Consider the following 24,955-nt stretch of genomic DNA (forward strand, 5'->3'; position numbering starts at 1 on the left):
CATGCAAATGTTCGGTAGATGAGGGCAAAGGCAGCTGCATGGTATTTCCTTAGTGCATAGTATACAAAGGAGCAAAGATTTGGGAAAATTGTCCTCTGAAGAGTGATTGTATATCCAGAGCTGCAGAGAATGGGGAGGGGGTGGCTGGCTTCCACCTATAGTCAAATAACCAACCATAGGGTGCATTTCTAACGGGTGATGTAAGAAAAATTAAACTTGACCAGCCGAGCACAGCCTTTACCTCAGTAATGTTTTTCTTCTGCTGAGAAGGGGGAAAGAGGTGATCGTGAAGCATGCCCAGGTTTCTCCTGCCCTACTGAAAGGGGGATGGTCGTTGGGAGGCATTATTAATTAATTACGAGCCGGCAGATGCCCCTTTAAGGTCTGCTCCACTCTCTGGCGGGTGTAGCCGGAGGCTTAGAGGGGGATAGGGCTGGCTTTATTTGTACATCTTAGCGCTGGGTTAAGCGAAGGGGGTGGTTTCCAAGGCTAAGTGGTCTTTGGTGGCTTAGGTGGGAGGAAAGTTGCGCGCGGCGCTGGTGGGGGGAGAAGCTAAATTCCTCTTGATGTGAAGGAAAAAAAAAAAAAAGTAAAGACTGAATAACAAACAGGAAATGCCTAACTCGGCTGCGAGGCGGACGGGAGGCGCAGAGCGCTGAACTCCACTCGCAGCACAGCCACTGCCGGGCGTGCCGGCGGCACGATCGCTCCCGTCGCTCGCTCCTGTCTCGGCCCCGGGCTCCCGGGCCCTGGCTCGCAGGAGCCCAGGCATGGCTGCCTCCTACTGGATGCTGACAGGTGAGGAAAGTCCCCCTCTTACTTTGTAAACTCCGGTCCGGAAAGTCGTCCTCCTTTCTTAGAGAGGGGGAAGAAATGTTGGGGTCTGGCACTCAGAGATCGCGTTCCCCTTGCCCCCGGTCCTTCGGTCTCTCCCTGCCTGCCTGCTCCGGGAATGCCCTGCTCGATCCAGCCCTCCTGCAGGAATTCGTGAGGTACTACTTCGGTTTGTTGGTTTGAGAACTTTGATTCCTAAAACAATCATGCAGTCGTGTGGGGGAAAGAAAAGTGCTGCTAGATGAGGATGAATGGGTAAGAAATACTGTAATTGTCACTGGCTTGGGAAAAGAAGTGCACCTTGCAACATTTTTTTAGAGTGGCTTTTATATTTTCCTCCTTTCAGATTTAAAGATGTTATGCGTGGTAAAGGGGTATGAAAGGAAACAGTTAACTATCCGGTTAACTTGAGGAAAAATGAGTTCATCCGGAACTGAAATATGTAATATTGCCTTTTAGGGTTTCATTTATTGTTAGGGATTTACTTTCTTTTTCAGTAAAACAAGCATGACAAGAAACATTTCTCCTTCCTCCCCCAGTAAGTAGGTCTGTAGTAATGCTTTGGAACTGAAATTGGGGAAATTCAAGGAGTGGGAAAGAGGCTAAGGCAATACTGGAATTCATATGCTTACAAACTTTGACACAGAACTCCCCAGCAGCTCTTGAGCTAGCAATTAGCACACAGTGAACCTGAGTCAGTACAGAGGAAGAAATCCATTTCAGAAGAACAATCAAGGCAGGCAGCAGCAAGCGGGGAAAAGGCAAAACAAGGTTTTTTTCCTCTTTGCTGTGCTTATTGTGCAAGAAATAAGTGATATGTGAATATGTGGAAATCTGAACGCAGTACTTCAGTGTGCAATATTTAGCTCTTGTTCATAGATGTCATTATTACTCTTACTACGCAATATTCTCCAAAATATTTTTGTTTGTCGTTCTTTACAGAGGTGTGCTTCATTCAGTGGCAACAATTTTGTGTGCCACTTGTTCTTCAGACTTTCAAAGTTGCCACTGGTAAAACCAGTGGATAATTTACAAGTAAAGGAGAAAAAAAGGTGTACTGTCAGATAAGAGTGCATCTCAAGTATGGGTCCTGACCAAATCTGTCAGAAGTTGATGTGAAAGAGAATATGCTAATAAAAAAGAGGAGGCATTACAGATAAGAGGAACAGGATTCAAAGTGTCTCAGGTAAATAAAAGAGAATGTCATATATAAACAGAACAATGTCAGAAAAAATGTGGACAAGGAGATCTAAAATTACAGCGGAATAAAAATAAATACATACTAATTACATGCTCTTTATTGGAGGGGAAAAAATTAAGCAAATACTATCATAGAATCATTGAATGATTTGAGTTGGAAGGGACCTTTAAGATCATCTAGTACCAACCTCCCTGCTATAGGTAGGGTCACCTCCCACTAGACCAGGTTGCTCAAAGCCCCATCCAGCCTGGCCTTGAATGCCTCCAGGGAGGAGGCATCCACAACCTCACCTGCTCCAGTGATCCACCACCCTCACAGAAAATAATTTCTTCCTAATATCTAGTCTATGTCTACTATCTTCTACTTTAAAGCCATTTCCCTGTAGGCCCCTTTCTGGTACTGGAAGGCCGCTACAAGGTCACCTTGGAGCCTCTTCTTCTCCAAGCTGAAGAGCCCAGCTAATTCAGCCTGTCCTCACAGGGAGGTGCTCTAGCCCTCTGATCATCTTCACAGCCCTCCTCTGGACCCACTCCAACAGCTCCATGTCCTTCGTGTGTTGAGGGCTCCAGAACAAGATGCAGTACTGCAGATGGGGTCTCATGAGAACAAAGCAGACAGAGGGGGAGAACCACCACCCTCAACCTGCTGGTCACATTCTGGCACACATTGCTGGCCCATGTTGAAGTCTTTCATCAACCAACATTCCCAAATCCTTCTCCTCAGAGCTGCTCTCAAGCCATTCTCCACCTAACCTATGTCCATGGTTGGGATTGCTCTGACCCAGGTGCAAGACCTTGCACTTGGCCTTGTAGAACTTCAGGAGGTTGGCATGGGCCCACCTCCCAAGCCTGTTCAGGTCCCTCTGGATGGTATTGCCTCCCTCTAGTGTGTCAACTGCACCACTCAGCTTGGTGTCATCCACAAACTTGCTGAGGGTGCACTCAGTCCCACTGTCCATGTCACCTACAAAGGCAGTAACTAGCAGCAGTCCCAGCACCAATCCTTGAGGATTGCCACTTGACGCTGGTCTCTACTTGGACATCGAGCCATTGACCGCAACTCCCTTAGTGCAACTACCCAGCCAGTTCCTTACTCTTATAGCATGCAGTAGCAGCCAAAACCATGCTAGAATAAAGGAAATTTATAGAGGTGTGTGTTTGTGTATTCATACTGACTTTCTTTTTAGTTAACTCAGTATTGGTCAGGCCTCTAAGAATCCTGAGGTAAAGGAAGTCAGATAAATGCAAATAAACAGACAAGAATGCATAGAGAAGTCACAAGCCTGACCTTGATTGAAAGAAAAGACAGCAACCTCAGCAAGTATGCTGTTGATGCAAAGCTGGGAGGAGTGGCTAAGACAACAGAAGCCTGTGTTGTCATTCAGTGAGACCTGGACAGGCCGGAGAGTTGGGTGGAGAGGAACTTTATGAGGGTCAACAAGAGCAATTGTAGAGTCCTGCACCTGGGGAGGAATAGAGGCGTGTATCTGTACAAGTTACAGGACGACCTGCTGGAAAGGAACTCTGTGGAGAAGGACCTGGGAATCCTGGTGGACAACAGATTGACCATGAGCCAGCAGTGTGCCCTTCTGGCCAAGAATGCCAATGGCATCCTAGGGTGAATGAAAAAGAGCATGGCCAATGGGTCAAGCTGAGGTTTTCCTCCCCCTCTTCTGTGCCTTTATGAGGCCACATCTGGAATACTGTGTCCAGGTCTGGGTTTCAAGAAAAATGGGAAACTTATAGAAAGAGTCTAGTGGAGGGCCACAAAGATTATTAGGGGCCTGGAGTAACTCTGCCCTTATGTGGAAAGGATGAGAGACCCAGGACTGTTCAGACTGGAAAAGTAAAGACTGACAGGGCATCTTATTAATGCTTATACATAGCTAGAAAGTGAGTGTCAAGTGGGTGGGGCCAGGCTCTTTCCAGTGTTGCCCAGTGACAGGACCAGGAGTAGTGGGTGCAAACTGGAACACAGGAAATTCCATACAAACATAAGGAAAAACTTCTTTATTTTGAGGATGACAGAGCACTGGAACAGGCTGCCCAGAGATGTTGTGGAATCTCCTTCTCTAAAGATATTCAAAACCCACCTGCACTCTTTCCTGCGTAACCTAATGAACTGAATCTGCTTTAGCAGGGGATTGGACTAGATGATCACCAGAGGTCCCTTCCAATCCCTACAGTTCTGTGATAAGAATTGAGGAAATGCAATCAATGAAGAAAGATTGAACAAATTAGGTTTGTTTATGTAGGAGAGAGAAAAGGGCAAACTGCTGAGTGTTTCAAATTTATGTTTTTACTGAAGTACTATTATATGAGAATATTCTTCCAAATGTCAATATTTCTTTTCTTTTCTGAGAGCAGAAGCTCTATAAACCAACATATCCAATATAGAAAGTCCAATATAAAGAGTTTATGCATTTGGTTCTCTATGTCCAACAAAGAACAAGGTAACTTACTGGTTAAAAAAAAAAAAAAAAAAAAAAAAAAAAAAAAAAAAAAAAAGGAATATTCAGAAGAATTTTATTACTCATCAGGTATTGCCAGAATTGTTAGAATAAGCTACTAAAAAAAAAAAAAACAAACCCAAAACTTTCATTGCAAGTTTTGATGAAGTTGGATAAACACTTCTCAGGCCTGGTTAAGGTTTATTTCACCTGGCCTCAATGTATGTGGTTTGAGTAGGGATCTGCTGCAATTTCCTCAAGCTCTACTCAAAAGAAGATGAAGGAAGAAACTTAGCCAAAGAAGTTCCATTACTTTTGACACTTCTTCAATTATATTCTTATGCTTAGCCTGCTACTTCCTGGAATTTTTTCTCTCTTCATTGGTGATAATCACGTTGTTGGTATTAAGAGTACTATACTTGTCTTTATAATACAAAAGACCAGTAATCATAAAGACATAACTGCAGAACTTCATTTCCACAGAAAATGAAGGAGTCTTAAACCTGCATAAGCAGGACTTGGGAAGAGGAAAAAGAATGAAAACAGATTTTTACTAATTTTACTCTCTGCTTTCATCTTCCTTTGCTCTTAACAACAATAACATCTATAAATCTCTCAGCAGAGTTCCCTCTGTATTTGATATTCTTTCTCACCAGTTTTTTTGTCCAAGACTTCAATGTGTTTGCATGATTCTACCTATAATGGAACTGGTGGGGGCAGACGGTGCAGGGCGTTGGGTGGTGTAGGAATGTCACTTGTCCTTGTCTAAAATACATCCCTTCTTTATAAGGCAGCTGATCAAAACTTGAAGATACAGGGTTGTGTGTCTCAAATGTTTTCAGTACCTTATAGAACCCCTATTTGCCTACCACCATTCTTGTTTTGCATTGCACTTAGAAAGGCAGTGAAAACGGATGATAAATTGCTGCAATTACTAGTAGCCTTCATTACTTTTTTTTAGTGATAAACAGAAAGAATTCGGATATGGCGTCTAGACTTAGTTTTTTAGCAAGACGGGAACACACCATAAAATTTAAAACTTTACAGAGGTTAACTTTATATCTCTCTGTAACATTAACAAAATTAGTATGCACTTACAAACTTAATTATATGGTGCTACAACTTTTGGAGATGTTCTTTTCCTTCTACTGCTTTTTTTCTAATATTCAAACAAATAACAATATTCAGTAGTTACTTTTCACCAGAGTAGGCAGAGCATAATCATCTAGTAAATGTTTTCCTTTATAAATTGGCAATGGTCTTGCTAATTTTGGGTAACATCATTTAAGTTTAGAGTTGCTACTATATATTTGTGGAACATAGTTCCTAACTATATAAAATCTCAATATTTATTTGAGAAAGGATTTAAGCACAACTCAAGGTGCCTCTACAGCAACAAATTAATATGTTGAGAGGTAACTTTGTTGTTTGTTTATAGGTTACGTTGTTACTTTTATACAGCATTTATGCTAGGCAATAAGTCACCTGCTTCCATGAGCTGAATGCTTATTTTCTATCAGTATTAACTGCCAACTTGCAAACTTTCTCTGAAACGAGTAGCATCTCCAGGGATGTAAGGTTGCTAGTGAAAATTAAACTAGAACCAACAAGTAGAAAAAAGGTTCATAAAAACATAGCAATAAAATAAGAAAAATAAATACCAACATGGAATGCTAACATACCCTATAGCTACTTTTATTGAAAGAATAGCATGAGGTCTACCCTTGCAATTTCCTAACTGCAAAGAATGTAAAGAAGAAAACTCACTATGAGTATAGAATTTACATAGAAAAATGAAAGAAACTCCTTAGGAAAAGCTAAATGCAGCCTCTGCCTAAGCCACAAAACATTAATACAAATTATGAGTATGCACAAGCCCAAATTAAACAAATAGTTATGTGTGTGCTTATGTTTTGTTCCCTTGGGTGGTCCAGTTTCCTTCTGTGAAAGTACTCATGCTAACAGTTAAGCATGTGTACTCATAGGAAGAGAGTCTGAGGTCTCATAAATAAATCCTGTTATGTAATATCTGATAAAGTTGTTTTTACATCAGTATCAAGATTAGGAACACTGAATGCATGTCACAGGGCCAGATATGAGTTCAGTGTCCTGTTCTAATCAGTGGCCAGTGCCAGAGACTTAGAGAAATTTATATTATTTACATGAATTACACCATAATGGGAGATATGAGATGATTTTTGCTAACACTAATCTTGCATCTCAGTAAATCCTTCAGTCCAAATATTTTTCTTGTTAGAAATGTTTTCTTAAGAAACTAAAGGAAACCAGAAAGTTCCTCTTAACCAAGGGGAAGGCAGCAAATGTAAAATCGCTAAGAAGATATCTCTTGCTTTTCAGTTATGGCTGAGGTATACACATTCTGAACTTATTTTATCTGTTCCAGTTGCCCTGATACACATTAAAAGAAACATAATTTCTCTCTTTTATCAAATATTTTCTATTTCCAATATTTTTTCATAGAAACACGTCCTTCTAGTCTCCATTCTTCTCAGTTTTCCTCATTCTTAATAAATTTGCAACATTCCTTCTAAAAACAGCGTTCAGCATCATACACTATTTCAAAATAAGAAGAACTTGCATAACAGTGTTGTCATTTCTATATTATTTCTGGTTTGCTAAATTTGTCAAGGCTGCAAATTGAGTTGTCAACATCAAAACATCAAACTTTTTATGAATTATGCAGTCTCTGATGGTTTTCAGGGCTGTCTCATTCTGACCGCAGTCACCTTAGATTCAGGAAGGAGCTCAAGTTTCTGTGTATGTTTGAGCATAACTGAAGGTAGGATGTATAAAAAGATAGTGTCAGTTTAACCAAAACCTTTAAGATCTTTTTAAGAGTAACGACAAACTAACAGTTCAGGTTTTAGTGTTATTTTGGACTGGTTTTCATTGCAGAATGTAAATGTTCTCCCTCTAGTTGCCTCTTTTATGCTTCAACAGATGTTAGATACCAGTGCCTGTTCGATGTGACTCTGAAGTATCACAGCGTTCACCTATCACACCAAGGAAATCAGCTATTTAGCTGTACTTTTCTCATCTCCTTTATGGGTACCCATGACTTTCCACACCTACTTGCTTGCAAAACTACTTAGTTGTCCCCTCCGACCTCACGGCACTGAGCAGCACCACGACTCCCCCACTCCCGCCTTTTTCCGTTAGAGATCTGAGCCTGCACGGCCTGGGCGGGAACCGCAATTCCAGCTCTTCTGGCCACGACAGAGCGCTAGCGCCGTGCGCATGCGCCAGCTCGTAATGGTTGTAGTGGCGGCGCGTGAGAGGTGTTGCGCATGCGTGTTGTGCAAAAAGGCCGCGGGCCGCTGGCGTTCTGCAGGCGCTCTGTAGGACAGCCTTGGCGCACGCGCCTTGGGAGGGTGGTGGCAGACGCTGCGCATGCGCACAGTGTGAGGCGTGGAGGCGGCTGAGGGGCCTGTAAGAGCCGGGTCGTCGCTGCTGGGGGAAGCCCAGGTTTCTCCGCGGGACCGCGTCCTTGGCCCTGGTGCTAGGCCTCCCGGGGCGGGCAGACCGGCTGAGCCGCTGCCGCCGCGGCTGAGGAGAAGACGGGGGCGCCGCCGGCGGGATGAAGCTGGTGAGGAAGGACCTGGAGAAGGATAATGCGGGCCAGGTGACGCTCATCCCCGAGGAGCCCGAGGACATGTGGCACACCTACAATCTGCTGCAGGTGGGTGACAGCCTGCGGGCCTCTACCATCCGCAAAGTGCAGACCGAGTCATCTACAGGCAGTGTGGGCAGCAACCGCATCCGCACCACTCTCACTCTCTGCGTGGAGGCCATCGACTTCGACTCGCAGGCCTGCCAGTTGCGGGTCAAAGGCACTAACATCCAGGAGAATGAGTACGTCAAGATGGGGGCCTATCACACTATCGAGCTGGAGCCCAACCGGCAGTTCACGCTGGCAAAGAAACAGTGGGACAGCGTGGTGCTGGAGCGCATCGAGCAAGCCTGCGACCCGGCGTGGAGTGCTGATGTGGCAGCCGTGGTCATGCAGGAGGGACTGGCTCATGTCTGCCTAGTTACCCCCAGCATGACCCTCACTCGTGCCAAGGTGGAAGTGAACATCCCCCGCAAACGGAAAGGGAACTGCAGCCAGCACGACCGGGCTCTAGAGAGGTTTTATGAACAGGTGGTGCAGGCCATCCAGCGGCACATCAACTTCGAGGTGGTCAAGTGCGTACTGGTGGCCAGCCCAGGCTTCGTACGAGAGCAGTTCTGTGATTACATGTTCCAGCAGGCAGTCAAGACTGACAACAAGCTTTTACTGGAGAATAGATCCAAGTTTTTACAGGTAAGGAGGTACATTGTCTCTAAAAAGTGTATTAAGAGCTGTCTTCTATGTTAACAGAAGAGAATTGCAAGGAGGATGGTGAAATAATACCCTTACTAGAGAAAATAACTTTCTATTACAGCATCATAGGGGAGTTATTCTCATGCCTCTCAGGTTATAAAGTAGTTAAGCAACATTTTGGGATTTTTCTTTTCTAGGATAACTTTTCATGAATAGAGAATGTACTTAACATTTTAAACTGCCTTTACTTATTTAATGTTCAATTAAAAGCAAAGTACAAATCGGAAAAACAGTTTAACTGTTTACAGCTGTGCTGTATAACATGTATGTTTAGTAGCTGCTTTCTGAAGGTTTCAAAAGAGGAAGGGAAGTGGTACAGGTTATTTAATGTTGATGTTAGTTATAGATAGTGTAGACCATAACATTTCTTCCTATTCTTGATTCTTCTAGTTGGTTGGGGTTTTTTGTTTGTTTTGTTTGTTTTGTTTGTTTGTTCTTGTCTTCCACTGAAATAGGCAAAGTCAGATCCAAAAATAAGTTTTTCATAAGGATTCTTTTATCACTTTAGAATTGTTTCAAACCTAATCTGTACTGGCAAAATGGGGAGGGGCCTATTCTTGATGGTCACAAAGTTCGGTAGTCTTAAATTACACTAAGAGGCCTACTCTTGCATTTACAGGAAAATGATGATAATGTGTGAAAGCAAGCATAGAAATATGCAGTTACACTAGACATGATGGTTTTGTGCTATATGTCTTCAGTCTTAAGAGGTCATCTTCTTCTTGTATGTTTTAAAATAAAGAGGGTTAATTTTTCTCAGTAGTTTGAGATGCTCCTGCCCTAGGTGCTGTCAGTAACATCTTGCTTATTTGGGTAGTTTCTGAAGAAGAGAGTCACTTTTTCTAACCTTAACCTAAATCTCACAAACTCTATTTTAAGCTTTGTATTGCAGGAGAAGAAAAGAGTTAAGAGTTGTAGACTTCAAGGAAGAGACAAATCAATTATTATCAATATGTATTGTGGAAGCTATTTGTGATTGGCTAATCAAAAGAATTCCATGTTGTGTTAAAGAAAGAATCTCTGATTTTGTTTACTGCAGGTGCATTCATCATCAGGACATAAGTACGCACTGAAGGAGGCCCTTTGTGACCCAGCTGTAACTAGCCGTCTCTCTGACACTAAGGCGGCGGGTGAGGTCAAAGCCTTAGATGACTTCTATAAAATGTTGCAGCATGAGCCTGACCGGGCTTTTTATGGCCTAAAACATGTGGAGAAGGCCAATGAAGCCATGGCCATTGATACTTTATTGGTCAGTGACGAGCTCTTCCGGCACCAGGATGTGGCTACACGTGCCCGGTATGTTAAATTGGTAGATAGTGTTCGGGAGAACATGGGCACAGTGCGCATTTTCTCCAGCCTTCATGTGTCGGGGGAACAGCTTGGCCAGCTGACAGGGGTGGCAGCCATTCTGCGCTTTCCTGTTGCTGAGCTCTCTGACCAGGAGGATGAATCTAGCTCTGAAGAGGATTGACAACAGTGGCTTCATTTCACAGTTTCTCTTCCAAGTTACATAAAATGACATTAAAAGTCTTCCCTTCCTAAGTACTGTGTGCAGATATACCATGACATGTAATTGAAGTTTTTGATAGTATTTCTTACACTATATGTTTCTTCTCACCACGCAAATGCATGTCTAATCTGTGGTAAAGCTCATTGGAATGCTGAGAATTAGAGCTGACTGGTTTTGTAAGTTGCACCCTGGACCTCCAGCAATACCAGAAACAGATCTCAGTCCCTAGAGCTGCTTATTCTTTATGTTAAGGCAGACTGTCAGCTTAATGTTTTGGAACATGTACAAAAAGCTAATAAACTAAGAAATACAAAACTGTGTCAGGCTCTTATTTTTGCTCAAGTGCTTGAAAAAAGTATTACTAATAGAAATTCCATCATGCAAGTCAGCAAAACTATACTTGGTCTTCTTAGGAACTCAGTTACCACATCTTAAAAAGAAGAGTTGAGAGATAGGATCATCTGTTAGAGCCTTTCTGTGAAATGTTTAAGCAATCTTTCAGAAACCAGACTCTTTAGAGTAACAGTTTTCTCCTTAATGTGATACTAGATGCCCAACAGATTGTGAAGCTCAGTGTGTCTATTACAGCTGTCTTTTCAAATACTCTTTGGGAAATTGTCCGAGGGGGAGGAGGTGACAAGGTATGTGTGTTACGACTGAGTGTGTTCTGATGAATTGGCACTGAAATTATTTAGTGCCCAGTTCTAAGAAGCCATATGAATATAGGAGTAAGGCTTATAGAATCAGGTCCCTAGTTTTCATTAGGAATCTTTTGACAACTAACAATAGAAGTAATTTCATAATCCGGTATCTGTTGCCTGTTTAAAAGCATATACATTACAATATGGAGATAAAATTACAAACTTATAAATAGAATTTTAGCTTAAGACAATGACAACAGTAAAAATAAAATTACTTCTCCAATTATATGATTTGTTCAATGAAAGCCACAGTAAGTTTTATTTCTTCATTTGCACAATTAAATCTTAGGCTGAGGAAGCACAAACTGCTTTCAGATTCTGACATGCATAGGTATGTGAAATTGAGCCTAGAATATTGTTTGTTCAGTTTAAACCAATGTGTGATGATGGAGGTGGTGGGTGTCAATAAGCATTGCTTGTTTAAATGTGGCAGTGGAGGAGGGAACTGGAAACTGGCTAAAAATAAATTTCATTTGGAGAAACTGCAGAACAAACAACAAAAACTTCAAACTCTTATTCTGGGTCAAATAGTTCTAAGAGAAGAAAATTAATGGTACTCTCGATGCTGACATGTGCCAACGCTGTAGTTTTGATATTAAGTATTGCTAAGTCACATAAACTGAAACACCAGCCTTAACTTGTTGATAGGTAGCTGTACTGAGTTGAAAGCTCTCAAACATAAAAAGACAAACTACGGAGTAGTTTGCTATTTTTTCAGATCAAATTTAAGGCTGTTATTCCATTTAAAAAGGAAATTGTGGAGAATTTTTATTGTATGCTTTTGTAGGAAAGTTACAGTGGCAGTTCATTAAGTCTGTTTTCCTCCTACACTATGGTAGTGTACACAGAGGAAAAGCGGCAAGCATTTGGTAAGAAATTAGTGATTCTTAAATTTTTTGCAGTTAGAATAACAATTGTACACAAAATTTGCAGGATACCAATTTTTTTTTTTTTTTAGCTACTGCTATCATGTCATTAAGTCTCTGAAAGAAGTACAAATCTAGTTGTCCTAAGTATGGAAGGGTGGGATTTCTTGTTTTGTAAGCGTTTTTATAGTAAAATAAATTTATGTGCACTCTGTAGACAAATGCATCCTGTTTCAGGAAACAGTTTAAGGGCTTAGTTCTGAAAGTAGGCTATATTCAGTAGTGCAGATGCTTAACCTGGCAAAGTTCCAGGGATCTTAGTATCTTTTAAAAGTATTTTGAATGGCTGGAAAGTCTATACTGACAAAGATATTTGTTTAACAAATGCCTTAAGGTCTGTGTCTAGATAACGCTCACACAGAAGATGCATGTTATCTGCAAATTGGATGAAAAATATTTTCCCATTGTGTTAGCACTTACTCAGGTCTTTTCTTTTGAACTAGATATGCGTGAAGTAAAACCAGTCCACAATATGTACATTAGTTTCTTACATCATATAAATTACATATTGCAGAGCTTTTAATACTTACTGTGTTTGATGGGAAGAAAACTTTAAAGTGTATAATGAAGTTGTCTTGATAATAAATCTGTTTATTTAGTTTGTAGAGTATCTCTTGCACACTAACTTGGGATCAGGCCCCAATTTATTAATTATGTCACCTTCAGCATTTTCATCCTGTTATTACTATATTAGATTTTGGGTGTTGCTTACAGGATAAAGTTTGTTGCAAAATGTGAGGTTGCCACCCTAGAAAGACCAAAATAATCCTGCTAGTTATTAAGTTAAATAAAAGATAAATATTTATTAAAATTGCATCCCACTTAATAGTATTTGGCCCAGGGAAGTTGTCTTCCGTGTTCATCACTGCACACTCTTTGAGTTAAGAAGTGGTGATAAATGAGCTTGTGACCATTTTCTCATCACTCTCATCATAACAAGGGCCAGATAGCACTTCAGCTGAATTTGTGATCTAACTTCTTTCATGTTTTCAAAGGCATGTAATAGTCTGAGGTAATTTTCATCATTTTATATCATTTTTGCAAATGTTAAGTAGCCTTGAAAGTAAAAACTTTCCCTTTAAAAATTTCTTAATTTATCTTTTCAGCTGCTGACATTGGTTTGCATTTGTCTATGAAATTGTATTATAGGTGCCTTCTCTGACTTACACATAGGTTGAGCTTCTTTAATTTTTGCCCGGATGCTGCATCATCCATCCAGAAAATGTGTTGAGTTTCATAAAGATAAGGTGGGAATAAAAGTGGAATCGTGTGTATGTGTTTGCTTTTTGTTGTTGTTGTTGTTAGGGTTTTTTTTTTTTTAATGTCAGATCGCATTCTTATTTTGCAGGAAAAATGCTCTAAAAATGTTCATGCTGTTGTTTTATCTGAAGCCGTATTTGTCCAGTATGTGGTCTATTTCTTCTACAGATCATTGAAGAAAGCAGTTTTACCAACATGAAACTGCAATTAGAGGGTCAGCAAATAGGAATCCTTGTTATAACCCAGAATTTTAATTCCTTCAAGTTGTATTAAAAAGAAATGAAGAAATTTCTTCAGAGATTGACTTACTTTCTTGCTTTTTAAATACAGTAAAACTTCAGACTTTAAATTTTTTCTTGATCTCTGAAGCTTTTATGTTTCCCTTTTTCAAGATACAGTTAAAATTTTTATTTTGGAATGAAGTTATTAAAATGCTAGGCTAGGTGCTGTTGAGGTGACTATGAACATTTCCATAAATTGTGCTAATGTGGAGAATGATAGAGCTGTGGGTTTTCTGTTTCATCTCAGTTCCTGTAAAATGGCTGCTAGTTGTTAAAAAGTTAAATGTTGGGATAAGTGCTTAAATGCTGTTGGGATTTAGGATTTTTCTGTTTGCTTTAAGATGATAGGAATAAAATAAAAATGAAGTTGTTGCAGTAGTTGATTTTGCCATGTCTTTGGTACTCGTGTAACAGCCACAACCTGGATTGTGACTACTGTGTTCAAGTTTAGCATAGGAAAATATTTTGCAAACTTACTATGCTGCTAGTTCAGAGTTAAGAAAATGCCTACCCTTTTTAATCTTGTGGTTTTTCTTACAGTTCTTAGTTCAGGCTCTGACATGGGTCAAGCCTGGGCTATTTCAGCAGAGGAAAGAGTAAACATTGGCTGTGTAGCTTCTTGTGACAGTTGCCCTAAGAATTGCTTAATAAGCATAATGCTTAGTCTTACCACATTTTTTATACTTGACTCATGTAGGACTTGATTTGTGAATAACTGCTTTCGTGATCCAGAACACAAAGTTTAGTGCGTATTCTCTGTAAGCTCATGAACTTGACTTTATTAGAAGTGCAGTATAGTTTTTCTGTCAAAAAGTTGTCATGTTTTAACCTAAAATGGAGTGTGAGGAAAAGTTCTCTGAAACTATACTTGATTGTTGTTTTCTGAAACTAATCAGTGTCTCCTGGGAAATGCAACATGAAGCAGGACATTCAAACACTGCCAGCTTTTGTCAGACTTTGCTGCACCAATCTCTAATATATTGCCTTCTCTTTGGGAAATAATGTATTCATAGCTAATGTAATTACTGTCAAATTGCTTTATTATTACTTGAAGTCAAATTAGAGATGATGAATTGTCTGGCAAAGTAGCTTTTCCATTAGAGAACGTTAATAGTTTGAAACCAGTCCTCCTTTTCAGGAATGTACATACCAGACTTCATGAAAGTTTTTTCTCTGGTCCAAAATGCAATTCCTAATCAAAGACAAGCCTAGAATAGTGAGGAAAGAGTCTAGGGGTTAAGGAGTCATACAGAACTGAAGATGTGAAGCTTAAGATCCTTTTCTGGTAAGTTGTTGGTCTAGGCTAAAAGGGCTCCCTCTTTTGTAAACACCTTTGGGAAGCACTGTTCCATATATTGCAGAAGTATTCCACACTGACTCGGGTGTAAAATCTCTTGGCACATAGGGGATGATCTTCAGGTTTTTGATCTTAATGGGAAAGCTGATTTAAAGCTGGGACTGTACCTGTATTACACACTGCCACCAGAGTCTTTGTGATTCAGAAAATAGTCCTGAATAGAGTTCAGTGTTCCAAAAAAAGATTTTAGATCTCATGGCAGTCAGACAAATCTTGCTTTAGAAGACAGTTAATTCCCCATAGAACTTTATGAAAATCCTTAGTTTTCTAAGCACAAATGGTTTTAGCTGTCCTTTTAATGATAAGTCTTCAAAAGAAGGAAATGAAACATTGGACATCTGTGAAGGCAGGTAGCTGTGAGTATAAAAATGTGGTATTCTCAAATTATGTACTATCTTCATGACAAAGCTAATGACTCTTAGCTTATAGATGCGTTTTGTAGCTGAAACAATGACTTTACCGCATAGGCTTGATCCTTATCTTCAGATCTCAAAATTTCAGTTAGAGTTGCTAGGTAACAAGTGCTACATTTAGCATGTCTGATCGTTGGTTAACTGCTCACAAACTTTTCCTTCAAAGGCTTCTGAAGTTTTGAAACCTGCAACAGGTTCCGCTGAAGATAATTATCTTTTTCATTGACATAAGTGTTCAGCCTGGTGACTTACTGGTATAAGTGTTTAGATTTCTGTGTATGAGAAATTTATTGATTGCATTGTTTGTCATTTATCTTGCTCAAATAATTGCTATAAAACCACTTCCATCTCTTTTGTAAAGATGACTATTTTATCACCATATAATTTATTCCTCTCCTGAATCAAAATTGCTGTACTGCTATAGGGTAGGTAGGAGGAGAGGAGCTTAAACAGATCTATATTTTTTTCCATACCTATTACTGGGAGAGCATCAATATGAGAGAGCTGCCAAACCTGGGGCAGCAGCAGCTGTCTTCACTCTCAGCTGGTACTTCAGGGCAATGGTGGTAAGAGGCAGAAAAGGAGCAGCTGCATAAAGAGGGAGTGTTTCCAAATTCCAGAGCGGTGAGGAAGAATGAAAAGTTACAGTATAATAGAAAGTATGAGATGCTGTGTTGTTGGGTATGATACTTCATTCTTGAAAACAGCAGCAGTGGATGTTAGAAATATCTGAAGTCTCCTCCAGCTGAATTATTCTATTCTAAGATACCAGCTAATATGATTAATTAATTGTATCCAAGGGAGAGGAGCCTTAAGCCTGGGAATAGGAATTGCAATATTGAGAGCTCAAAAGAACTTGTTAATCCTTTCATTATGTAGTCACTACAATTTCTGATGGGATGGCTAGAGAAATGTAACATATGGAGTCATTGATATTTATACAAAGGCAACATTTCTTGTTTTATGAAAGACAAAGGCATTCAGCATGATCTCTAGTCAATTTGTAATGAAAAAAATATCAACATGATTGAAATAAATGTTCCAGAGCTTCTGAGGATGAATGTATTGAGAAGCAGCAGATAAAAAAACTCAGAAAAGTTACCATATCGAAAGGTGTTTTTATTAAATGTTCCTAGTTATGTTTCATCTGAAGCATTGTTTTTTATTAACCAGACAATTAAGTCAGCCACATTGCAAGGTCTTATGCTTTTTCACTTAAATCTGACATCAGTTATTAAAAATATGATAGGCAGTCGTTTAGTTGTCCAGTCAAGCATACAAACCTCTTGATAAAGAGATTTATGATTGCTTAAGCAATCGCAAGCTGTCCGCATGTTTCATGCAAGTCTACTTGCACGACCTGGTACTGTTTCTGTTATGACACAAAAATCCTATTAAAAGTTCAGAAATGACAAAATAAGCAGATCACAATTGAAATTGTTACTGAAAAATGTTTAGAGCTTTAGACAAAAGTATTTTGAAATTAAATGTTTTCCATTTTATTTCTACAACACTTTTAAAACTACTTTGTTCTCTAGCTTAAATGCTCTTATTTTGACGAACAAGAAGTGAGTATATGCCGGAGAGCAGAAAATTCCTGCTACTGGAACATATGAAGTTGGAATAGCCTTCCAGACAGAATAATTGGAGCAAAAGGTCTCTTTTACGTGAAACTTGTTTACTGTGAGAGATATGATGTAGCTGCCAGCAACAGATTAGATGCAACAATCCTGTACACTCCGCTCTTTGTAGAAGCAGAGTGCTTGCTGCTGTTGTTTTAGTGGTGTTTTGAGTTGCCCTGTTTATATGACTACAATACTTAGGCTGTACATTCGTGCCACATCCAAGAGTTTTTACAGCAATACTGGCCTCATGTCAGGATTGAGGGAGCAGACAGGAATTGTTTCTCAAGCCATTATGATGGTTTGAAGATGCTTGTATCAGGCAGTAATAGGCACTTGCCTGTCAATCTGTCAGTTCAAGGTCTTCCAGTAACTATAATGATTTCTTTAAAATAAATTTTGAGCATTTTGTTTGCAAACAGACATGAAGCTTATGCCATTGATCTTTGAATGTTTTTCCTTCAGAAACAATGATTTCTCTCAAGACTCTGAAGTGAGCTGCTGACAATTGATCCTCTTTACCACTGACTGTTTAGAAATGCCTGTTGTAGTCAAAGGCAACAGTAGTATCTGAAGAGCTGTAGAGCAAAGACTCATGACCAGGCCAGTGGTTACAGCCCCAAGTAACCAGAGTTCAAGGAGCATTTGCACAGCACTCTCAGACATATCGTTTGAATTTTGGGTGGTCCCATGTGAAGCCAGTAGTTGGATTTAGTGAGCCTTGTGGGTCCCTTCCAACTTGGGGTATTCTATGATTCTAATTTAATTAAAAAAAAAAAAAATACAAAACAACAGCTAATGATATATCTGTGGTGGGGTAGCACGTATTTGCACAAATGCTAGGAGAACTCTGGTACCGAAGTTGGTGGCACTAGGTTCTTCTTCCTCTGTAGGGAGTCCTTTTTCAACCCTTCTAATCCTTGTTGGCTTGAGAAACTGATTCACTCTTAAATATCACTAAAACCAGAGTCTCTGATTTTAGCTTTGCAAACTTCTATTTACCCTGGACATCTACATGAGAAAATAAAATTTCCTCACTGTTAAGTTCTAATGGTATTTGGATAAAGTTGATGCAGATGTTTCAAAGTAAGAATAAAAGGTACTCTGTGGAGCTCCTCTTAATACCTGAATACTTTTTCTGAACAGGACAGAGCTGGACAGATATCTTAAAATGAGATGTACTGCATGTGTTGCGGGTGGGAAACATAAGTTATGAGCTCCAATAAGTCATGTAGAAAGCTCTCTCTTATCCTGATTTTTAGAGGCAGTTTTTTTCCCTCCCTCTAGAGTCCAGCTTTAATTTTTTTGGAGTAGAAACAAACCTTTCTCTTAAAATCTCTGAATGGCTAATTCCAAATTTCCCTGATTTGTTTCTTGACCAGTAAAAAAGAACATTTGCAGTAAAAAGAACTGTGATTCTGTGATGCTTTCATCTGGCTTGCTAATAAAATCCCTACACCAACAGCACAGCAAAAGAGGTGATCATGTACTTCATGCTGCTAGAGTGTCTTAATCTTTAAAAATAGAAGAGATGGTTGATGAGACACTTTTTATGCATTGAGTTTTCATAATGTTGCTAATCAATATTATTAATCCATAGCATTTGGATAATTCATTAAAATTTTATTTGAACAAGATATATTGACTACAAAAATATAACATAGAAAATAACAATATTGTCTTTCAAAAAAGGGTACTGATATTTTAAAAATTACTTTATTTTCCAAAGTGCACTGTGAAATGACAGTGTAGCTTTTGAGTATATTTTACTTCAGAGATGTCAGACATGAGCACATCAGGGAGTAGGCTTCTAACTTACATTAGAGGTATGTTTAGCTTTTGTTTAGCGGAGAGATACAGGTGCAAAGTTGACCTTTTGACTTCATCAGATTTTCTGCTTCTCTTTCGAAAGCACTGTATGCCACTTCCTGAAATACTGGTACGTTAATCCATTTATGGGAGGCTAGATTTTATCAGTTGCCTGTAAATTATGTTCACCTCACAAATAAACTGGAGATTAGCTACCAACATATAAAATAATGAGTCCATAAAACTTTCTATGATTTTCCTAGATTGTACAGTGAGTAAAGCTGCTTCAATAAGGTGAATAAATATTTGTAACAGCAGTGTATGAATTAGCCAATACAGCACCAGTTGTTTTTGTGATGGTTCCTTGCAATTACAAGAGCAGAGTTTAGAACAGTGAACAAGCCTTTGTTCTGCTGATCTTCCATTTTTCTCAAGGGTACTGTGTCTTTCATGGCAGGCAGGTGGTGGTGCTTTCTGTGGCCATTTCTACATTAGGAAAATCATTTATGACTTATGATCATGGATGGTTGGACTTAAGGACTACTGTGGTCATTTGCTTGGATTTCTCAGTTAAAATTAAAAATCTATGGTAACATTGGCTCATATTCTTTAAACTATCCAGTGCAAGGGAAGATTTCTTACCTAGACAGGATATGAAAACATACTGGCTGTGGTTTACTTTCTTTTTCACTAATGAGCAGTACTAAGTTTTGAACCAAAAAAACTTGAGTAGGATATTTGCCTTTGTAAAGGTGTTTTCTCCATTAGGCTGTCATAGCATCAACCTGTGCAATTTAAATAGATTTAGTGTCTTAAAAATCCATTTGTTTTTCATTTTGCTACTGTAACTCATAGTTAGCTGCCCTTGACACAACAACTTTGTCTGAAAAATGACGTGAAAGTCCTTTTGCTAAGAAGGACTCTTCAAGAGTTTTCGAGTCTCCATTGAAGTAAATATTTTGAACAAGGAAACATGGAATTATTATTTTTAAGTAGTCATAACATAGAATACTGGAGCAACATAACGGTTCCCTCTGCTAGAAAATGATTCAAAGAAGAAAACAAGTGTTCTAGGGTATTCCAGTGAAAATTATCATACATTGCATATTATCAGAAATATAAGGAAAGGTGTTATCCACAGCTTAATTATAGTTTGCAAGTTGTTTTTCATTTTTTTCTTTTAATATACACATCTGAGATTTTACTCTGAAGTGTGTATGTCCCCACCTGGATTGTGGATTTATAAGAAACTTAGAAATATAGACAATAACATTTGTCATTTACATTTGAACGCTTAGAGGCAGTAATTTACTCCAACTTTGTGTTGTTGGCCAGTAAGTAGTACTCAGTGCTTTCTCTTTCCTTGATCCTATAGTATACTATATACTAGTACACTGGATTATGTTATAGTTATAGAGCATGTTGCAGTTAAGTCATCACTCAAAATAAACCTCTTTTGGGTGGAGAAAAGGCGTAGTGCTTGCTGTTGAACACACATTAATATCTCTGCCTCAGAATTTCTGGTATACTTCTAAAATCTTTCATATGAGCTTCAAATCTGATGTGTTGTAAAGTACTCTGATTCAAAAATGCATGCAAACTAACTGATAATTAGCCATAAAGGAGTGGTCAAGTTAGTCATTCCATCTTTTTAAGCAGTTGTTGCAAAATATAGCTGCCTCTTGAGACTATAATGTTGTAGAATCTGTTTTCTTGAGGTGAAGTGATTTTTGTGATTACATTAGCTAGGAGAGATATTGGAGCTCCTTGTTTGACTTGAAAAAAATTGAGTTTGCTTCCTTCTACCAAACATGTTTGTTACAGAAGTTAATACTGTTAGAAATCTGGAAAGAATATTTAGAAAATATTTAGCATGATAAGAGTAATAAGGCTTTGGATACTCGAATAGCTCCATACTTGCATAAAAGAAAGTGTACAATTCTTATTGAATCTAGTTGGGCTTTTCATTTAGCATAATAGAAACAAAGTTAAATGGAAATAAGCCTATTAGCAGTCCAGCTAATGAGATAAAGTCAGATGAAAAATCACTCAGGATTTGATGCTTGCTAAGGATTTTAGCATGTGTTTCCTGGAGCAACAGCTGTACCTGACTTCTTGTGCTGGTGTCAATAAGGCTACACAAAGGCTTATTTACGAGCAGCAGGACATCAGCTGACAAAACTGAGATAGATCCAGCATAACTAGGCACATAGAAAACTCATAGAAAATCAATTAAAACATCAGATTTGATTCTTCCTGTCAATCAAGAGAAGTTTTGCGTTGAAAAAATGTACAGGGTGTGAGTAGTTTTAGAGAGTGTTGTGAGGAACGTGTTTTTTTGTCTTTTTTTTAGGATAACAAATCCTTGTTTATTCAGTTAGCTTTTTTGCACACAATTAATTTGTTGCTCCTTTTTAAACTTCAGATTTTCATTCCAGAAAATAGCATATATGACTTTTTAACCATGCTTTTGTCTGAAATTTGAATTAATTGCAAATAACTGTAAATATCTTCAATCTAAAAAAAAAAAAAATGTGTCCAGTAGATAGGTAGCTAGATGTTAGGAAGCAGATATAGCAGGAGGAAATGGTTGGTTGACAACAAAGAAGAATGCAACTAAAGGCAGACACAAGGACTTTAGGTTCTTGAACATAGTTAAGTATTAATGGAACAAGTATATCCAAAAGATAGACTGAACATCACTGAGGATGAGCTCAAATATTTTCTGGGAATTATTTGGCTTTCATCAAGCTGCTAAATTTTCTAAGCCTGTATACATTTGTACATGTCTAGTAGCTGCCTTCACATTTTTTGTAAGCAACTGCATATTTCTAGACTTTTTCTCTGCAAAACTGCAAAATGCTAAGAAACGTTCCAGTGAGAGGCATGATTTCAAAGGTTCCAGGTTTTGGACAAAATGGTTTTATTCTGATGGCTACTGAGTGGAGCAGATATTCTCTGTTTCTGCTATTGTATTTACAGAAGTTTTAACTGATGCATTGAGTGACTCATTTGGGATCACATTACAAAGCTTTAATTCATTATATTTTCAGTCTTGACACCACATTATAAAGCTATTTTCCAGTAAAGTTATTCAGTACAAAAGCTGGCACAGGAAGCTTTATTTAATAAGTTTGAAATTTGGCTTTGAAAAGCATGTAGCTACTGAATCTGGAACCACTCTCAAACATGCATTTCTTTGTCTTTTTTGGATATTTATCTACATTTAATGATAAGTCTTTTTAAATAATGTGGGCTTATTCCAGAAAGTCAGTCCTTTGCTTTTCAGAGGTTAAAGATTAAAGAAAAAAGCTGGAGGCAAAATCATACAAAGATTCCTTTGTAGCCCTGAAAAATACAAGGCTCAATTTAAGCTCCACTGAAAAGTTTCCAGAAGTTAAACTTTTCTTCTTTTTTTTTTTCCCCTTAATCTACAGCTTGATTGGAAATACAATGATAGTTAGTCAGCCAGAACTGAATGCAGTGCAGGCTCCTACCACAGCCTCTGTGGCCTTCAGCATTAGGGCCAAAGCACTTTGACCTCCCAGCTCAGCGATGGTGATTGTACCACATAGTCATATTTTCTTCCACTTGGGATGTCAGTGACTAAATCTCTTTTTCATAAGTTGTGTATAATGCTGCAGTGACATTATCGCACATAAAGCATAAGGTAAAATGTGAAGATTCTCCCCTTCCGTGCACCAGAAAATAATCTACATTTGTATGCTTGAGCTATCATTTTACAAATATATTTTTTTTAATCTTTACAAGCAAAAAAAAATCTTCCCTTTCTACCAGTCAGATGCAGTCCAGCCCTGAACATGAGTCTGTGGTATTGTCTTAGTGCAGCCAAAAGACACAACTTCCAGGGGATGGTACTTGCTCAGGTTCAGCACTGCACTTTCTGAAGCACATGGCTTGTTCTCTGTTACTGGTTTGATTTCAGCTTACTGAGAGCTGCAGCACAAGCTTACATGTGCCAGGGCTCAGTGGTGTCATTTTCTTCAAGTGAAAGCATTATCTAATTGTGAAGGATGATATTATTTTCTATTGTTTCCATATTAAGCTTTCATGGGAGGCCAAGGCAATGGTCCCAGTCCTGCTTCCCTGTCATGCGTCATAGCAGCTTCCACATAGACTGCTTTCTTCACATGCCTTATCTAAGTGCTATAGAGATGGGTAGACTTTTGCACCATTAGCATAAAATACTGTAACACGGCAGTCAGTTATTGCCTCGTAAGCTTGGTCATCCTTTCTAACGCCACTTAGGTTTCATTACAATTCTATCAAACTCATTGTTCCACATTGCACTCTTACATTGCTTGCAGATCCTTAAAATACCATTACAATATCATTGCAAGACACTGAAGCAGTATTTTCTTTATTTTTATTTTTTATTTTTTTGTAAGAGAAGTTCATAAAATATTTTAATCTTCATCTTAAACTTCTCTTTTATTGCCAAGGGTGGATGCAGACTGTTCTTTTTCTCCTACAGACTTTCCTTTTTTGGACTTTCCCACTGTTTCCTAGTTATGCATGCTTTTGCAAGACATTTCTACTTTTTCTTCCATGGCTGCATTCAGACTTGCTTTATTTAAATCTCTTCTTGCAAAATACAGAGGAATTAATAAGGGGATCTGAAATGCTATAGCAGGAATTGTTTGACTACCTGAGTGATTTTGACCACATTCTGATTGAGGGAGTAGTGCGCAGCCAACATGGTAAACTCTGCTGAATGTAACCTACAAACTTGTCCTTTCCAAGAATAACCTCTGATTGCAGGGGGTGCAATTGTTCCTAGCCACAGACCATACAGAAACAAAATACCCTAGCTGAAGATGCTCTCTTCACTTGTTAGGTTAGTTTCCATGGTGTAATTTATTGCGGGTGATTTGTGGTGATGTTTTTTTTTCAGCAGTCAAGAGCCAGGTGTTAAAGTTTGTACTGCCCTTCTGGTTATGTTTATTTTCATCTATTCTGAGAAAATGTGGGTGCCTATTCTGCAGTTTTTTGTCTGCAGAGGTTAAAGGACCGGGCAATAGACACATAGACCAGTGCCGGGAAAATCTATTTATAGCATTTTTGTCTGGTTTAACAGAACAACTGTGCAGACAGCATGAAAGTTTGGTTAAAACTTCTGTTAAGTAAAACAGAAGGAAGGAAAAAACTTATTAGTGGCTACTGGACAAGTGTGAGCTACTACTCTAGGTTTGCAATTCTCTATTACAATAATATTTGGCTTGTTGTCTTGGTGACTGAGTGTTAACCTTTCATGCATAGGTACAGACTGTACTCAACTATGAATACCATGTGCGCTAGCAAGTTTTCTTACTCTGTTCACATCAGCAGTGAGAGGGTCCTTGTCCCAGTTCTTCTGCAGTGCCTCATTTGTTATAAAATGAGAACATAGAAGCTTAAACTTCAGTTTTATCCATTGATAAACATTTATATTGTGCATTTCTGATCTGTACTTTGACCTGCCTTCTTAGTCATTCTGTTAACACATCAATCAATCAAAATCTTAATTTACCTACAATGATTGTGACTATGTATGTAGCCTAGTGCTATATGCCTCAAAAAGTGTGCATTTTTTTTCTCATTCCTTCTAGCTCTCAAGATTTTCTCCAAGTTCTTTTTCTTTTTCCACTGCTTCTGTCAGTAGTTTTTTACTTTTCCTACACCAGTTTTCTTGAACCAGCTGGGAATGTATACAACTTAGACAGAAATCGCAAACTAAATATTGTTAAACATGTATGTGCATTATGTAATGCTTGTAAAGCATCATTTTCACCGTCTCAGTTTCAGTTTTTTAATACCGTGTATTGCCAATTTGTGTACAACATTGCACTGAAAAATGAAACAAAACATGAAAACCATTAAGGTGAAGTTATTGTTAGTTGGCAGTGTAACAACAATCACTGCAAACTCCACTTTTCTTTTTGCTGTTTGCACACTTATCCAGTGTGCTCGTTATATATTATGATGAACATGGAAGCCACAGGATGTCTTGCAGTATGTTTGCACAGGAAAATAAGCCAGACAATGTGTACACAAAATCAAACTTCAGAAAATCTGATTTCTAGCTAAATTGAAGTTGTAAATTGAGATGAAAATGATAGCCCTACTGGATCAAATCAAGTCTTTAGCGTAGTCTCATATCTTCAGGAGTAAATGCAAGTTGATATACAGAGAGAAAAGAGAGCTGTTC

The 24,955-nt window shown here is 38.7% G+C and overlaps 2 protein-coding genes across 2 annotated transcripts in view; both read left to right on the forward strand.

The window, feature by feature from the left end:
* ITGA1 (integrin subunit alpha 1) overlaps positions 431 to 24,955 on the forward strand; it is a 72,180-nt gene continuing 47,655 nt past the window's right edge. Inside the window, exon 1 of the mRNA XM_021380273.1 lies at positions 431 to 798. Coding sequence (XP_021235948.1) covers positions 771 to 798 — 28 coding nt within the window. The 5' untranslated portion in view covers positions 431 to 770. The remainder of the gene's footprint in view (positions 799 to 24,955) is intronic.
* PELO (pelota homolog (Drosophila)) lies at positions 4,613 to 10,696 on the forward strand. Its single transcript, XM_021380274.1, has 2 exons — positions 4,613 to 8,808; positions 9,908 to 10,696. The coding sequence occupies exons 1-2, from the start codon at positions 8,083 to 8,085 to the stop codon at positions 10,337 to 10,339; spliced, it is 1,158 nt and encodes a 385-aa protein (XP_021235949.1). The 5' UTR covers positions 4,613 to 8,082; the 3' UTR covers positions 10,340 to 10,696.

The sequence above is a fragment of the Numida meleagris genome, chromosome Z (genome assembly GCF_002078875.1).
Source record: "Numida meleagris isolate 19003 breed g44 Domestic line chromosome Z, NumMel1.0, whole genome shotgun sequence".
In the NCBI taxonomy this organism is placed as follows: Eukaryota; Metazoa; Chordata; class Aves; order Galliformes; family Numididae; genus Numida; species Numida meleagris.